The 17,629-nt window shown below is 44.9% G+C and overlaps 2 protein-coding genes and 1 long non-coding RNA gene across 7 annotated transcripts in view; 2 read left to right on the forward strand and 1 right to left on the reverse strand.

The window, feature by feature from the left end:
* The window catches only part of USP32 (ubiquitin specific peptidase 32), a 117,864-nt gene extending 103,081 nt beyond the window's left edge, over positions 1–14,783 (forward strand). For all 5 annotated transcript variants that reach the window (XM_080982755.1, XM_080982758.1, XM_080982756.1 and 2 more), the window contains exons 25-34: positions 230–344; positions 427–638; positions 1,422–1,606; positions 2,618–2,704; positions 3,486–3,606; positions 7,041–7,232; positions 7,822–8,116; positions 8,951–9,369; positions 10,041–10,133; positions 10,988–14,783. In XM_080982755.1, coding sequence (XP_080838881.1) covers positions 230–344; positions 427–638; positions 1,422–1,606; positions 2,618–2,704; positions 3,486–3,606; positions 7,041–7,232; positions 7,822–8,116; positions 8,951–9,369; positions 10,041–10,133; positions 10,988–11,161 — 1,893 coding nt within the window. In that variant the 3' untranslated portion in view covers positions 11,162–14,783. The remainder of the gene's footprint in view (positions 1–229; positions 345–426; positions 639–1,421; positions 1,607–2,617; positions 2,705–3,485; positions 3,607–7,040; positions 7,233–7,821; positions 8,117–8,950; positions 9,370–10,040; positions 10,134–10,987) is intronic.
* LOC308464183 lies at positions 14,354–17,628 on the reverse strand. The gene is made up of 2 exons (XR_013979928.1): positions 17,568–17,628; positions 14,354–15,280 (listed from the first exon to the last, which is right to left on the reverse strand). It is a non-coding gene; the product is annotated as an uncharacterized lncRNA (long non-coding RNA).
* Positions 17,303–17,629, forward strand: part of ZNHIT3 (zinc finger HIT-type containing 3) — a 72,335-nt gene continuing 72,008 nt past the window's right edge. Inside the window, exon 1 of the mRNA XM_080983281.1 lies at positions 17,303–17,518. The gene's annotated coding sequence lies outside the window, so the exon portion shown is untranslated. The remainder of the gene's footprint in view (positions 17,519–17,629) is intronic.

Genomic DNA, 17,629 nt, shown 5'->3' on the forward strand with positions numbered 1-17,629 from the left:
CCAGTAGGTCTGCTTGAGTAGAACGAGCACTGACTACAACCCATTATTTAATTTTTATGCCATTTAATGCCCAGATGGCTTCTAAGAGATTTACAGAACATTAAGACCAACAGCAAACTTTGTTTAAAAAACAGAATAATTATGGTTAAGCAATCCCATTAAAAGTGTGGGTTTTTTATTAGCCTCATTGGGAGTCTCTCTCTCTGTCGCTTTCTCTTGCTTTCGAAAGAACTTTCCTCAAGACAACCAGAAAGTCCGTCTCTCGGCAAGCGCATCCCTGTGTGCATTTGAGGTGCCGATCCCTGGATCCCCCACGTCAGCTACTCCAAGCCCTGTGCAAACAGGTAAAATGTCCCTGCATGGATTTTATAAGTATAATCGCAGTCAGTGGAAACCCGTAACCAACACCTTTGCCCTTGGGTTCAGAGTTCTGCAGCGTGCCGTCAGCCAACGGGATGATCAATGTGCTGATGAATGGCGATCTTCCCCGGCCAACCCTGATCCCGAATGGGATGCCAAACACAGTGGTGCCATGCAGGATGGAAAACGGCTTCTCCAATGGGATGGTGAACGGCCATGTGACCTCTCCCTCCGACAGCCCCTTCATAGGCTACATCATTGCTGTCCACAGGAAAATGGTTAGTGGGGAATGAATGCAGCTAAGACGCTTAACTGGTGTTCATGCATCTGCCATTTTCCAATATGGTAGATGTCTGCAGAAGGTCACAGATTCAATCCCTGGGAACTCCAAAGGAGGGCTGGGAAAAACTTGTCTGAAACCTTAGAGAACTGTGACCCAGTGGTGTAGACCAGGGGTGGGCAAGCTTGTCAGATCTACTACAACTCCCAAGATCCCACCTCTCAGATCCAGCCACAAAAGGAATACAATTAGGGTTTGTTGTATCTACCTGGCTTTTTATTAGAATCCCAAGCTCTCTACAAACCAGAGCCAGGTGCAGCAGACGTACGATTAGAATTAAAGAACCACAGTGTCTCTGAGCACATTCTGATCTGGAATTTGTTTTCAGTACCTGAAATGAACTGAGCTCATGATCCTTCCAAACACAAGTTCCCTCCTGGGTAGTGTGGCAAGCTCATTTAGGTGGGAAAAGTCATTTTGTTGTGCGTGCAATCAGCTTTGGTTGGCGTTGAGTGTGATGGGTTTTGGCGGTGAGCATGCAAACGATTGGCGGTGTAGACCCCGCCCCCCCCAAAAGCTCAACAACTCTGTGCAAAAAAAAAAAGCTCAACAGTTTTGGACAATTTCCCCCCAAAAAACATGGGGGCATGTTATACATGGAAAAATGCAGTAGTTCCCTGCTATGATAGTGGCCCTTCTGAAAAGTGAAAAAACCATATTGTATTATTAAAATGCATCATCTTCTTCTTCTTTTTTTAAACCCTTTTAATGATCAATGCAGATGAGGATGGACAAGTACTTCCTTTCATCTCAGAAGAACCGGCCGAGCCTCTTTGGAATGCCACTGATAGTTCCGTGCACCGTTCATACGAGGAAGAAAGACTTGTATGATGCAGTCTGGATCCAGGTGTCCCGGCTGGCAAGTCCCCTCCCTCCCCAAGAAGCCAGTAACCATGCACAGGACTGGTGAGTTAAATGCCAGCATGTCTCAAAGGAGGAGGGGGTGATCTAGCCACCAAAATGTCTCTTGACGTCTTAAGCCAGCATGCCAGTCTTTGGTGCAGTGAGACTTTGGGTCTTGGACTGGGAAAACCCAGACCCAAATCCTTGCTCAGTTCAAGTTTATTAATAAAGTCCACAGACCTTCAGGTTCCAGAATGCAAAAGAAAGCTTTAAAATACCAGGGGGCCTGCCAACTGTATATTTTTCCTTTTTAAAAATATTGAACATTGTTAAGACCAAATTGAAATGAGTGCCCCTTAACAATTCTGTGAAAAATTGCTTACGAGTCTTTGTAGCTTGGAAATGCAAACTTTGCAACTGTTTCGATTCTGTGAGATTGTGTATCATCTGTTAGCCAGGAAGACCTTAAAACTCTGAAGATCGTGCTGGGAAGGGAGCACAAGGAATGGGTGAACCAGTCTGGTTCTTTTATTTCTAGAAATGTTACACAGGAATAGCACTTCTACTGGTTCCTAACACTCTATCACATAGGCAGATGTAATTTTCATAAGGAATGCCATTAAATCCTCCTCCCAAAAATGCTGGGGAAAAGATTATTAAAATGAATTAGTTGCAAAGGTTTTGCCTTATTTTGGGACAGATGACAACCTCAACTACTTGGCACAACCTCAGTCTGGTAGCTCAGTAGATTACTTTGAACCAGTCACACACTTTAGTCCAGTCCACCTCAGAATGGTTGAGAAGGAAAAAATGCAGGAGGTGGGGGAAGAGAGCTGTATTTGATCTTCAAATACTGAAGATGGGCATTGGAGTGGCTTAGAATCCAACCTGGTACCCTCCAGTGTTTCAGACTATAGCTCCCATTACCCTCGACCATTGACCCTGCTGGCAGGAGCTGGTGCCCAAAATATCTGGGGGGTATGACAGGCTTAGAAGATAAAACCAGGAAAAGACTATCATAAAAAACACTACTATGTTACAAATAATCGTGTTTGTGTGTTCATTTATTTAAAGTGATGACAGCATGGGATACCAATACCCTTTCACCCTACGAGTGGTCCAGAAGGACGGCAATTCGTGTGCTTGGTGCCCCTGGTACAGGTAAGCATAGGGTGACCACTTGGCAAGTAAAAAAAAAGTGGGTGCTTCATCAGGTCCGATTAGAAATCTGTGTTGTTCTTTGGCTGAAGAGAGAGTCCCTCCCCTCCGTCAGCCTCACACTCTGCCTTCCCTTTACCGCCTTTGTTAGGGTGGCCCCTTGTATCTCTAAAAACGGGCAGATCTGTGAAGACCAACCTGGCCATGTTAATCACCTTCACAATATCTGTGTACTGAACTGCTGTGTTTACACCATGTCCCAAATCTGTTTGCATTGTGCTGGATTAGGAATTTAGAAAGTCAAATCACTGCTCCATCTAGCTCAGTATTGTCCGCACTGGTGACAGCTCTCCAGGGCTTCAGGCCTGCCTGGAGATGCCAGAACTTGAACCTGGGACTTTATGCAATCAGAGCACACGATCGGACGCTGAGCCTAAAGTAAGATTCTAGTCCTCATGGTGTTTTAGGAGCTTAGAAAGCTGCCTTATACAGAACCAGAACTGTAGGTTTATGTAGCTCAGAATTTACATTGGAAATGGCTTTCCAGAGTTTCAGATAAGGGTCTCCCCCTGCCCTGCTTGGAGATGCCAGGGATTGAACCAGGGACTTTTTCCATGCCTGACAGGTGGCTCTGCCACTGATGGATCTTAACCTAAAGCAGCCGACACCTGTCCTGTCCAGATTAACTGCCCATCTTTTGCATTTTCAGCCCTTGTCAGCTTTAGGGAGAGTTTCCCACCCCCTCTTCTCACTGCCTCCTCCTTCTTCCCCACCCCCAATCTAGGTTTTGCCATGGCTGTAAAATCGACTGCACTGAAGAGAGAGCTCACATGGGGAATGCCAACATCGCTGTTGACTGGGATCCCACGGCACTTCATCTCCGCTACCAGACGTCACAGGAACGGGTAAGTAAATATATATATATATATATATATATATATATATATATATATATATATATATATATATAAAATTGCAAAATAACCCTATATAAGTGCAAAATAACCCTAAGCAGATATATGTATATGTGTTCTTTCTGACAATGCATGTGGCTGTCTTTTTAAATAAACAAGTGAGTTCTGGATGTTTTTGCTGCTGAAAGTGGAAATGCTGCTCTGCTCCAGCCCACAGAATTGTGTATTTAGTGCTTCCTTCCCCATACCAACCTGCTCAGGTGCTTAGATCATCCTCTGAGGTCATCTCGGTGGTCAGGTAGCAGAGTTCTAGTATCTTATCCTTCTAGCTGGTTTAGTGCCCAGATGTGTTGTGTCTTTGTACACCCGTTTGCTTGTTTTGCTGTGTGATTCTTTGCTTGTGTGTTTGTGTGCTGTTGTTTTTTGGTGAGTTTTTGTTTTTAGGATGTATACCCCACATTCCAAATCCCCACCAGGATAGCTAACAGCATCAAAAATGAGGTTATTTCCCCCCAGTGAGCACTAACATTGCTGTTGCTGTTATTCATCTTCCTATGAAGCATCTCAAAGCCATTTCACAATATAATAAAGCAATTGCATCTGTAAAAAGCAGTGGCATGATTACACATTAAATAAGTTATGCAATACAATAAATAAATGAAAACAACTTTCAAAAACTGAAGCAGCAATAAATGATAATGAAACAGCTGAAACACATAAACACAATAAAAGAAAATAAAATCCTACTTAAAATTCCATGCATTAAAAACATACCACAAGGGTGGGAGGAAATTCAGTTTAAGATGCATTGCTTGGATATTCCTACTTTCCTTAGAAACGTAGGAAACTGCCTTGCACCGAATCAAACCACTGATCCACCTAACTCCAGTATTGCCAACACTGGCTGGCAGCAAATATCCAGTGTCCCAGGCAGAGCTCTTTCCTCAACCTGGAGGTGCCAAAGATTGGACCTGGGACCTTCAGCCTGTAAAGTTTGTACCGTATAGCAGGCAATGCCCTTCTCACATCTGCAGTCACCAATCAGCATCGGTTCCAGATTTTCTTTTCACGTGAAAACCAAGTTCCTAGCCCTTATGGGTGGTACAATATATTTGAAAGCATGTGAACGCAGGAAGCTGCCTTACACCGAGCCAAACTATTGGTCCACCTAGGTCAGTATTGTCTGCAGTGGCTCTCCAGGTTTCCATACAAGCTCCTTTTCCCAACCCAATGCTATGGGTTGAACCAGGGGCCTTCTGTATGCAGAACAGATGCTCTACCACCGACTCTGTGTCCTTCTTCATGATGGAACTCAGTGGTGGCATCAGAGAGTTTCCTATGTTGGGTTGAAATAGGCCACACAAGTACAAAACTTCTGGCCGTGCTGACACTGGTCCTCTATAACAGGGCTGGGGAACCTGGACTCCATCTCCCATCAGCCCCAGCCAGCATAGCCGGTGATCAGGCATGATGGGAGCTGTGGTCCAGCAGCAGCTGAAAGGCCACAAGTTCCTTATGAGTGCTTTGTGAAGTCTTGACTGGTTTGGCAGGGCTGTGGCTCAGTGGCGGACCACATAAGGTGCAGGCAGGCTCAGTCCCTGCCAACTCCAGGTAGGTCTGGGAGAGACCCCCATCAGAAGCACTGGAGAACTGCTGCCAGTCAGTACTGGCAATATTGAGCTAGTGGGGCCAGTGATCTTCGCACAAGGCAGCTTCCTCCAGAGGTTCTCTTACAGCAGTGTCTGTTTTATTAGATCAATTTGGTGCTCCTGCTTTTGCATTTGTCTGACAGCATGGAGCTTCTGCAGCCTCCTTGGCCGCGAGCCACTCTCATTGTCTGGGATTTTTTATTTTTTTATTTTTAAATTAGCCAAAAGGCTTTATTGGCTGTCACGTTGCATGAGGCCACCCCTTCTGCCTCTGCAATGGCCTGAAATTGCTTCTGAAGGTTCTTTCATCTCACTGCTTGCTCAGAGATTTCTGGAGTGGGTGGAGGGATGACTGAATAACTTGAGGCTCAGAATCGCAGCAGACTGAAAACGGAAAGGAGAGAGCAGCAAATTGGAGTCTGCATGGCCCAAGGGCCAGGGCACTTCGGCAGACAGGGCTTGACTCGGGTTCAAATCTCCATGGTCACACTGAATTCGCTTGGATAGCCTTAGGCTAGTAGGTCTTGGGAGCCACCAGTCTACAGAAACAAGTTGATCGCATTATCAAAACTGTTCTAGTTGGTATCACTTCAGTTAGCAATGGGCATTCGCCAGATTGAACATGTCCCCCCCCCCCCCATTCTAGGGGAAACCATAACTCCACATGCTTAGAAAATTAAGACTGGGGAAAGTAAGTCAAATACCCTTCACTCTGACACCTGTGTTTCTGTGGTTAGGGACCCCTTGTTCTTCCAATATGAAAGGAGCATTGCTTCACCTGCAGTCTGAAATGGCATGTGGTCAAGGAGTTTTAATTCATTTTATTTCTGACATTTATGAACCGGCCTTCACCCAGAGGTCCCAAAGTGGGGAACAGAAAAACGTTAAAATCAAACAATCTTTAAAGCTAAAAATTGATAAAATTCACTTGGTAGCACTTCTGCCTACAGTGCACTTCACCCCTCCCCAAAGAAAGTGTGTTACTGCTTGGGAAGCTGCTCTGTACTGGGCCAGACCATTAATCCAAGTATTTTGGTATTGACTGCACTGACTGGCAGCAGCTGCCCAGGTTTAATGACAAGATTTCACTGCCCTGCCTAGAGATGCTGGGCATTGAACTTGGCACTTCCTGCGAGCCATGCATTCACTTTGCCACTGAGCTACTGAGCTACTGTCCCCGTCTATAGGTTCTCCTTCTGAAAATGAAGGTGGTGCTTCTGTGCCATGAGGTTCTCCTTCCACAAAACTCACTCCATCTTCTTCTTCTTCTTCTTCTTCTTCTTCTTCTTCTTCTTCTTCTTCTTAATTTTTAAAAGGCTAATGCAGGCTGTGAAGTAAAGCGGTGTACATTGTTAAGAGATCTTTCTCTGGAAGGAGACAAGGAATCTAAGCTAGGGTCAGAGGAGATTACTTCATCAGCACCTCACAGCTACCGGGAACAACGTTGAACTTGCCCTTTTCCTGAATCTTCTTGAACTTACTTAAAAAACAAGAAAAACTAAGTCAAGAATTTGTAAGAACCTAATAAAATCTGATATTGCAAGTTCACTTTATTTTAGGTAGTTTGTAAGTTTTCATGGCACTTTGTAAGTAATGGTGCAAAATTATTTTTGAACAACTGTGTGAACATTTGTCGCCAACGTGCTGTACGAGTTGCACTATCTTTATTAACGGCACAGGTTGCATTTTTTCTAGCAGGGTCAGAGGAGATGGCATGTTTTTAAGTAGGAACAAGCCATCAGAATTCCTCAAGTGTTTGCCTTGTCACCCATTCAGATGGCCGAGGAGCACAGGAGCGTGGAGCAAAGCCGGCGCGCTCAGGCTGAGCCAATCAACCTGGACAGTTGCCTCCGGGCCTTCACCAGCGAGGAGGAACTAGGCGAAGATGAGATGTACTACTGTTCCAAGTGCAAAACTCACTGCTTGGCTACCAAGAAGCTGGACCTGTGGAGGCTTCCCCCTATCCTGGTATGATTCAAGGCTCTCCTTTTCCTTTCCATTTTTACAGCCAGGCTGTACACGGCTTCTTACAGTTCTTTGTTTTTAATTGACCCTATGAAGCGGCCTTCTCATGGGTCAGGCCACTTGAGTTCCATCTTTATTTTATTTAGTGTTTAGTTCCTACTTCTGGGCGATTACTGTCTCCCAGAGCCGACAGTGAAGGCTGGTTCATTAGCACAAATGGGGCAGCGTCCCACCAACCTCATTCTGCCCTCAGCCAGCCCCCACTTCCCTGCCTTCTTACTCACATCCCTTCTGGCAGTGGAGCCTGTCAGTTTCCTCCTCCTCAGTCCCATGTTGTCCTTGTAGAACTTGGCGTGGAGGAGAATGGGGGCAAGACTAGAGCTAATTGGCTTTGCCTGCCATTGGCTCTGGCCCCACATGCTGTAGGTCTTCTGCCTTGCCAGCCCTAATGAGCACCAATTGCCGCTGGAGGTGACTCACATTAAGAGAGAGGCGAGAAGGCATGCCATGAGGCCTGCAAACTAAAAAAAGACAAGACATGCTAATAGTTGAAGCGTTGACCTGATCCTGCCTCCAACATCTCTTGTTCTAGATAATCCACTTGAAGCGTTTCCAGTTTGTCAATGGCCGCTGGATAAAATCCCAAAAGATTGTCAAGTTTCCCCGAGAGAGCTTCAACCCGAGTGCCTTCCTGGTGCCAAGAGATCCAAACTGCTGGCTGCAGAAGCCGCTGACTCCCCAGGTTGACGATCCCTCTGAGACCCAGATTCCGCAAGACGAGTGTCTGAGGATGGAGGTGCAGAGCGTCCCGGTGGCCGGGGAGGGCGATGTGCTGACCAGGAGCCCCTCTTCCCTCAACACTTCTGGCGTCTTAAATAATATCAAAGGTAGGGGAGAGGAGGGATCTCTGCATTGGGCTGGATGGAGTAAAATGGAGGACTGGTTAATACTGCCATAGATGTGTCCAACCAGCCTCTGCTGGGGGCAGGTGATTCTGCTCCATCTCCACATGCCACTGTGTTTGACTACTTCAGGAACCCACAAAATTACCTGCCCTCAGAACTGGCTGTTGTTTTCCTGCATGAGTCACTGGACTGGGCTTGCCAATCCAATCTGCCTTTGGTGGGAGCAGATAATCCCGCTGCATCTCTGTACTGAGTGAAATTAGGTCATTTCCATCACACCTGAAGTAGACATATGCTGCAGAATTGCTTGCCCTTAGAAGAGGCTGCAGGCTGTGTCTCTGTGTGAGTCACTGGTTTGGGCCTCTGGGACACATACACGGTGTAGAGGTACATGGGCTCACATTTTGACTGAGCTGCTTTTGCAGGAATGAATTCTCAAATAGTCTGGCAAATGGGCCTTCCATAAATGGTGAAGTTAACCACTGAAAATGCTTTCCTGGATCTAGGAGTATGTTATGTTGCTAAATACCTAGCAGGTTGATAATCGCTACTGGGTTGTAGACCAAGACACAGTGGTGAGCAAACCCCTGTTGCTAGAGCTAATGAACTTTGCAAGTTAAGACCTAGAAGTCTCTGTGTGATGCAGCCGGCTGCTCTACCTAACCCATTGATGTAAAAGTTGTTAATAGCAAATTTTAATAATCATGCACTGCTTTGTTTTGGGATTAAAAGTGGGCAGTTTAGTCTTGTCTGTTCAGCTTTTTGCCACCCTCTCCCTTTCTCTCACTCGCACACTTGCTCATTCACTTCTTCCAGCGTCTCCATCTCCCGGGCGGAAGTGTGCAACTGGCTGTCCATCGAGTAAAAACGTTAGTCCAACTGGTAGCCCCAGGACTTTGGGAAGAAGCAAGGGGCGGCTCCGGCTCCCCCAGCTGTGTAAAAACAAACTGTCCAGCAGCAAAGAGAACTTGGACATGACCCGAGAGAACGGTACAGACCCGGACCCTAAGGTCACCCCCGACCAAGGAGACGGCTTCAGCCGAGGGCATGCTTTGGGGGGTAGCCAGGGCGAGCTCTTTGCGGCTCAGGACAGCAGCGAGGTGACTTTAGCCAATGGATACCTGTGCAAGCAAAACTCCCACAGCAACGGCAGCATCAATGGGGAGGAGGAGATGGTGGTTGACCAAAGAGGAGAGATCTGTGTTAACCCCATCTACAGCCTATATGCAATTTCGGTAGGTGACTCACTCTTGGGTGGGAGACTGCACTGGTTTCTTAAAAGCTTGGATTTTGTAGAAGGGCAGGTGGCAAGTCTGTCATTTTGCAGGGTGCCCAAAAGGCAGAGGTGGGTAAGGAAAGGGCTGGGATGAAGGCGTCAGAAAGGCATCGCCATGAGGCAGGAATAATAAATTGGTGCTAAATGTGCGTGATTTGCCAAAATTCACATGACTTGTAGGATTTGGCTTGGCTTGGGGTGGGATTTTGAGGTCTCTCTTCAGCACGTCAAGTAGAATGTGGGTGCTGCAGGACTCTTGGCGGGCATAGAATCAACAAGGTACAATTCAGTAGCTTGTACCCTCAGAGCCTTTATGAAATTATGCAAAATTCATCAGATGGTGTGAGCTAATGGAAGTTGAGGAACACTTATTGTCTGTGCCAGGGTTGGGGAACCTGACGCCTTTCAGGTGTTGCTGGACTTCAGCTCTGATTGTCCCTGACCATTGGCCATGCTGGCTGGGGCTGATGGGAGTTGGGTGTCCCACAACATATGGAGGACCACCAGCATTGGGGTAACTTGTCAGGGGCAAAGGGGGGGGGTGTAAATAAATATAGAACAACACCGACTACTGCTACAACCTTGTTGATTGGGCCAGCAATACAAAACTGCTTTTTCCTCCCCTTCCAGTGCCATTCAGGAATTATGGGAGGAGGTCATTACGTCACTTACGCCAAAAACCCGAACAGCAAGTGGTACTGTTACAATGACAGCAGCTGTAAGGTAATCTCCTTTGCCTTCCTTAAGAGAGAATGTGAGGGCAGTCGTGATGATGGCCAAGCATAAGAGGCGGCTGCTCTGACCCATGTGCGACTGTATGTAGAGGGAGCTCATTTTCCCGTAGTTTGGATGATTCAGATAAATAAAACACCTGGTGTCAGAGATGTTAACTCTTTATTCAAAGAAACTTTAACAGTGCAAGCCTAGTGGCCAAAGCAACTCTTCCCAGTAGGTATTTCCACAATGAGGTAGTTGTGAGGACTGAAGGTCCCTGCCTTCCCGCTGCTCTCTAAGACTCCTCCTCTGGGTCTTTCCTCAGCAACCTGAGGCTTCTTCGTCTTGTCTCTTTGCTATGCCCTCTTCATACTTCTTCAAGGGGAGCAAGTCGCAGCAGGAGGGGGAGACACCCTGGCTTCTTCATTCTGCCTCCTCTCCAGCCTTCTGATTCTGGATTGTCCTCTGCCACAGCTTCTTCCTGCTCACTAAACCCTGATACTTATTAAATTTGTATACCGCACTAGACCTGTAGATCATAGGGTGGTTCACAACATAAAAACACCTCTTCACTTGTTACCTCTTCACTGTCCTCCCTCTGACCACTCATCATCGTCCCACCACCAATCCCCTGGCTCTGAGCAGTCTTCCCCTGGGGGTTCTCTTGGGGGGTCCCCAGCTGGTGCCTCCTTGGCATCCAGCCAGTCCATGACACTAGCCCCGGGGGCAGGGATGGTTGAGATTCTGCAGTTTCCAAACTTGTGGTGTGCCCAGCTTAATTTTTAGAAGAGCACTTAAAAAAACACACACGGGGTTCTTTGTTGGAACAAAATGAGCATCCCCTCCTCCTTTTCCTCTTCCAGGAATTGCATCCTGACGAAATCGACACAGACTCCGCCTACATCCTTTTCTACGAGCAGCAAGGAGTGGACTATGCACAATTTCTGCCAAAGATAGACGGCAAGAACATGGCAGACACGAGCAGCATGGACGAAGATTTTGAGTCCGACTACAAGAAGTACTGCGTGCTGCAGTGAGCGCAAGCCAGGGGAGGTGCCGCAGACTGCTGCGAGGGAGCGCCCTTGAAAAGTCGCCTCCCGTTTGGCAAAAAAAGAAAAAAAAGTGGTTTTTAGCAGAGCGGAAGAGCTAAACGTAGTTTTTATTTTTTTATTTTCCTCTCATGATCTGAAAGCACAACTAGAAGAAAAGAGAAAGAAAGAACCCCTAATTACATAGCAGCTCACAGGTTGAGATAGCTTTGGGTTTTTTTGTGTTTTTGTTCAGATCTCTCCATACACATTGGGCGGGGAGTGGGGGGGAATAGCACCCATTGGTTGGATTTCTTTTTTTTACCTTTGGCTTTTAAACTGGTTTGATATAAGCAAACTAGGACCAAGAAAGCTTAAGTTGTAAGTAGCCCAAATAAAAGCTGGCCCAGAGTAATAGAAAGGTGCTTGCTTCCCTCCCCCCTTTTTTTAAAACAAAAACAAATTACCCATAGGAAGAAGAAGAAGAAAACCAACCTTTTTGGATGCTCTCTTCAGATTTAAGATGATTGAACTTGTAGTGTTGTCTGTAGACAACATGAATTTGCTACCTCCTTTTTCTGAAGTTTTATTCCATTTTTTTAGTGGCAAGATAAGGAAAGCCCAGGATAGGCGACCTGCACAGAGGAGCAAACATCATGGCTTAGGGAATTTCCTGCCTTTTCCGTTCTTAACCCCACTGGTCTCAGTTTGGTTTGTTTCTTGGCTTTTGGCTGTGTCAGTTCCACCCTCTTGGATGAGCCGTGTGCTTTCAGAATGGCTTGGAGGGGAATTTCTCCTGTCCCCTCTGTGATTTTGTGGCTGGTATTATGCCATCCTACTCACGAGGAGAGTGGGGAGAGAACAGGGGGATTATTTGGCATTCATCCCCAATCTGAAGTCAGGGGGCCCTGAGCTTTTCCTGGCATCAGTATGTGAGCTGCCCTCCTGCCTTATGTGAAAGTTTGAACATGCATATGGGCCCACTAGTGCCCCATCTTAGAATCTACATCACACAGAAGTTTGCTCCTAAGATCTCAGGCCTGGTGCAGACATAACACTAGTAAACTAGTAACTATGGTTGAGATTCCAGGAGGGGAACATGGGATGCTAAACTAACAAATCTCTAAATCTTGGTTGAGATGGGAATGCTGCAATGTTTACTCATGTGCTCGTGGAATTTATGTTGGGCAAGGGGTGAGTGGAGAGGGGAATGAGAGGTTGCTCTGCCCCTGTCTTCCAACCTTTCCACCATGGTTAAGAGTTCATAGGCATTTCTTCTGCTCTGGCCTTTAGACCCTAGAAAATTGCCCCCCAGATTCAAGTTCGTGAGCGGTGTGAAATAGTTGTGTGTGTGTTGTGTTTTTAATTAAATTGCACTTTAAATGAAAGGAAAGGATAATTAAAACACAGACATAAGTTAATTTTATTACTGCCAAGTGTTTTTGGAGTGAAGGATGAGGGCACCTCTTTCGCTTAAAGAGCAAGAAATCCTGCTTTGGTAGCTTTTACGGTTTTAACAATGAAGTTTATCCAATCTGCGAGCAAACCTAGGCATGCTTCCCTGCCCCATCTCATGACCTGGAAAGAAAAATAGTGCCCCATTTCTTCCTGTAATAAGGTTGGCATTAATTTACAACTTTTGAAAGCCAAGTCTGTTGTCCCACCAATAGAGTTCATTTGTAGGAAGAGTTGCAAAAAAAGAGATCTGCATCAGAATGCCTTTTTGTCCAGAAATATCTGTGAAGAAAGGTGCTTGAATCCCTGCAGACTTGGGCCCAACAGTCTTCTTTGAAAATCCACTAGCTCAGAAGTAAGACCTTTAGTAATTGGTCCCCTAGTCTGGGAGCCCAAGTGACTCTGCCATTATCTTCATCTGAATTCTCTTGCTCTTCCGAAGCACCCCTCTAAAGGACATTGTTGAATAAGATAACTCGTGAACTTAAAACAGGGTTGTAACTCCTTAATTTGTCGGAATAAGCAGGCAGTGTCAGGGTTTGAGTGTTAATTTATAAACTGGAACAACAACAAAAAAGCCTAGCTTTTGCTGAACTGCTGAACTTGTGTTTGGCCTGTACCACTTCAAATTTCAAGCAGGGACTCTGATGACTGAATGGCTCCTGTGGACAAAACAAACGCACTTGGAAAAGTTGCAGGTCAGGGAGAAAGCTAAACAAACACACTCGTCGCTGAAAAGCTAGATTTCTAAGTAGAGGATTTTTTAATTTTATTTTTCCATCGAGTTATATTCAGTCATCTGAGCAGCCTAGGCACAATTCAGTGGGAACTTGGCCAAAAGTCGCATTATTTATTTGCAATATGCTTTTCTACCTGCCACTCCTGCCATGAAACAGAATCATTTAGCTTAATCACTATCAAGGCACAGCTTTTGCTTCCCTGTCTCCTCTTTGATTGAGCTTTCAGGGTTTACAAACTTTTTTTTTTTGAAGTTGCTTTTCTTGAGCCCGTGCAACTTTCCGACAGATTCAGTGAGGGGCTGCTAGCTGCGTCCCTGCATGCACTTGCTGGGGGGGGGGGGGTGGATGTTCTGAGACCGTCTGAAATCTTTAGACCAGGAGTAGGGAACCTGTGGCCCTCAGCTCCGTATCAGCCCCGAACATTGGCCATGCTAGCTGATGGGGGTCGGGGTCCGGAAACACCTGGAAGGGCCATCGGTTCCCCACCCCATGTCAATATCCCATGTCAAGTCATGTGGTGGTCTGGCATTTCACATAGGGGCCTGTCCTACACACTGACATGTTTGTGGGATGCCTTGATACCTCTGCCAATCAGGATCAGGGGAGATAGCATGAATCCATGACTCATGGCTACAACCTCTGCATAGAGTCAAGGACATCCTCCACCTTAGGAGCTCTGGCAGTGGGCGAGTATCTGACTTGACTCTTTGGAAAGTCCATTTCTTTAGAAGCTAACTTTGGCCCTTGTTCAGGCATTGATCTTTTTGATGGACACCATTCCTCAGTCCAGTAATTTCTAACAATTAGGTTGAAGCTTTGACAAAGGTGGGGTGGGGCGATTATTGAGCACCCGGTAATAACACTTCAAGATGGCTTGGGTAGGTGCTGCCCCTGCTGGTAATGTTCACAGGGTATTGCTCCTAAATTTATTTTCCGCAGGGCAGTGAGTTTGGAGAAAACCAAGCCTTCTAAACCGGCGGAGTTTCTGGATTCAAGACTATTTTGAGACACCCCGATCTGTTTTTCCTTTTACAAACTCCTCCAAACTCGTCTTCAGATTAACTTTCCTTTCAGAACTTCTCTTGTCACTGAAACGATCTACTAATGCCATTTTTAAAATCTGCCATGCTTTGTTACATCGATTCTTAATTATTATTTTTAAGGAGAAACAAAAATTAAATTAATTCCTAAATTTAACAGGGAAATTTATTAAGTTAACTCTTAACCACATTCACTTTGTAAATTATTGTATAAAAACTTATTGACAATGCACTGAATTTAGAAAGACCATGTACATAAGTACTGTGTAAATAATAAAAAAGTATTAATGTATTGGAATATGAACTGTATAAAAAAAAGTCCAAGTAACTGTATATGGAGTGAACTTGTTTATCTGTAACTATATTATTCAAACAAATTAAATACTGTGGATGCAATCTGCTGCCTCAATTCCTTTCCCTTTTCTTTTCTAGAAGTTGCTATAAAAAAATGAGTGAGTTGACTTATGATCCGTTTTATTCTCCCCATCCATATTTAAATAAATATACATTTGGGTGGAATTTGACCAGCAAAAAGATGTTGCTCCTTTCCGTGTGGTGAAAACATGAATTTGCCATATGGGCAGTGCCTGTTTCAGCTGCAAAATAAGGTTAGGGACATAGTATATAATTATTACATAAAGTGCCTAAAAATGGATGAAACACTGAACCTACCTTGCAAACCAAATAGTCCCTTTGTGGTACAGGAGGTCCCATGCTCCATCCCTGGTATTGCCAGTTAAAAAAAGATTTGGTAGCAAATGGCAGGAAAAACCTCCATCACTCTGCCAGGCGGGTTCGGCAATAACATGATAAGTTTGGCTAATTGACTTGGTACAGGGCAGTTTCCTCCACCCATGAAGCAGCAAGATCATCTGCAGTTGTCCATGGGCTTCCTTGCAACACAGAACACAAAAGTTAAATCTGTTGAAACCACCTTTTCTGCTAAGTGGTAACTATTCTGTAGGAAGGGGGGAATAGGTTGAGGTTTGTCAGAAAAATATTTCGCCACCAAGTTCTTTGCAAAGGGTGGTGATGTAACCAGCATCAAGACCAGCTGGTGGCAGCATCTGCTTCTGAAGTTCTCCCAAGGTTCCTGCTGCTCTTTGCAAATTGACCATGTGAAGAAAATTAGATACACACGGATGGGAGACAAATTTGATTCTGTTCACATTTCAAGGAGAACTTACAGGCTTCAAGTTTTCCAAACCAATCCACGAACTGAAATGGTCATCCTTTGAAATTTGCTCTTAAGCTTTCACAATGCAATTCCAATTCTCCGGCCAAGTAATATTTATGTGCAAGAATGCATAGGCTAGCTACAGTAAGGTGTGCATAAAAATGGTGAAAATATATGAATATGCATTATATCAGGACTTTGCTTTGATAAAGGGTGTGTTAGGCAAAACTAAATGCAAAAATGTGTTGCATTAGGAGAAATTCAGAGTTAAAACACTGGTGAATTTTTATCAGGAGTTTTAAAAGTAATACAGTGGTGCCTCGCAAGACGAAATTAATTCGTTCTGCGAGTTTTTTCGTCTTGCGAGTTTTTTCGTTTTGCGAAGCACGGTTTCAATTTTTTCAAAAAAATCCTCAAAAACCTCAAAAAAGGCTACCACACCGCGTGCTATGAGTTGCTCCCCAAAGTCAAGTCGCAACTGCACCTCTTCAAGCAATGCACCCTGTATTACTGTAACGGTTTTAAGAAAAAGGAAACAAACTTGCAAGACGTTTCCGTCTTGCGAAGCAAGCCCATTGGGAAATTCGTCTCGCGAAGCAACTCAAAAAACGAAAAACTCTTTCGTCTTGCAAGTTTTTTGTCTTGAGAGGCATTCGTCTTGCGAGGTACCACTGTATTTGCAAACTGATCTGAATAAGTGTGAAGAACTGAAGAATAGAAAACTCTGAAATGTAGAGGGTGGGTGTTTCTCTCCTACAGATTAGTCACTCTCCAAATGACCATCAGGATTTTCTTACATTAGCATGTACAGTAATGGGTAATTTGGGCTGCAATCCTATGCTTACCTGAGATCAAGCCTCTTTCAACACAGTGGAGCTGATTTCCAAGTAATTTTGCAAAGGATTGCATTGCTGTCCTGCCTACATTAATTGCAGATTATTTGTGACTTCCTCTTTTCCCAGTCATAGATAATTATGCCATGATTATTTTTATGGTGATGGATAAAGCTACCGGACAAGAACCTTTCTCTGTTTTCTCTCTCTGCCCATAAACAATGGATTTATAATGCAAATGTATGAATATTAGGTAGAAATTCTTAAGGACTTTGATCTTTGTGAAATCCTCTTGGAAATGACCTCTCAGACTAATAGTGAGTGTTGCAACTAGGACCTGGGAGATCTGTGTTCAAAACTCCACCCAAGCCATGAGGTTTGCTGGGTGATTTTGGGACAAGACAAGGCCTCTAAGCCTGAGCTTCGAAGATGAAATAAAGGAGGAGATTATTCCATGTACACTACCTTGAACATCAGTGGAGGAAAAGTGGAATAGAAATAAATTTACAGATTGGGAAATGTAGTTTCTTAGGGGTATCCCTCACACTGCTCCAGTTCCCAGAGTTCCCTGGGAAGAGGGATTGACGGCTAAAACATTCTGAGGATCATATTATTCTGTGAGGAGAATTAACGGACTCCTCACAGCTCTCAGCCCCCTGGTCAATTCCTGCATCAGCACAACTTCCAATGTAGGACTGGAAAACCCAGTCGTAACTTCCGTTATGTGGCATCCATCATGAAAGCAAAAAAGAAGGCTAGAGTGTCAATACCATTCAACTTTTTTTGTACTTGGGGAAATCTATCACTTGTTCGTTCCTTTACAACGCTGAATTCCATTTTTGTGCTGTAGCATTAGCTTAATTTTTTTTTTAAAAAAAAGGTTTCCTGTTGGGATTCATACAGGTGCCCATGAGAGTGTGTGCCAGGGTGCCTGCCAGTAAATTTGCCTCAGTAAATATCCCCTCGAGAACCTTCATGGTAAAAGAGACTGTTTGCTCTTCCTGCTCCATTCATGTTTATACCAGCTTGGCCTTCTCTGACTTGAACATGCCTGCTTAATACATTTATGAACAGAGAAGAGGGGAGAAAAAGCTGCTCCCTGTGAGGGAGCAGTGACTGAAGTAAGTGCCTTTTCCTCATTAATTTGGGCGGGACAGGGGCTGTTCACACCATTTTGTGGTCCTCCCTCCTTTCCTGCTCTTTAAGATGCAGCAGCCATTTTGAGTCCTGCC

The sequence above is a fragment of the Podarcis pityusensis genome, assembly GCF_964106645.2.
Source record: "Podarcis pityusensis genome assembly, chromosome: 15".
NCBI lineage: Eukaryota > Metazoa > Chordata > Lepidosauria > Squamata > Lacertidae > Podarcis > Podarcis pityusensis.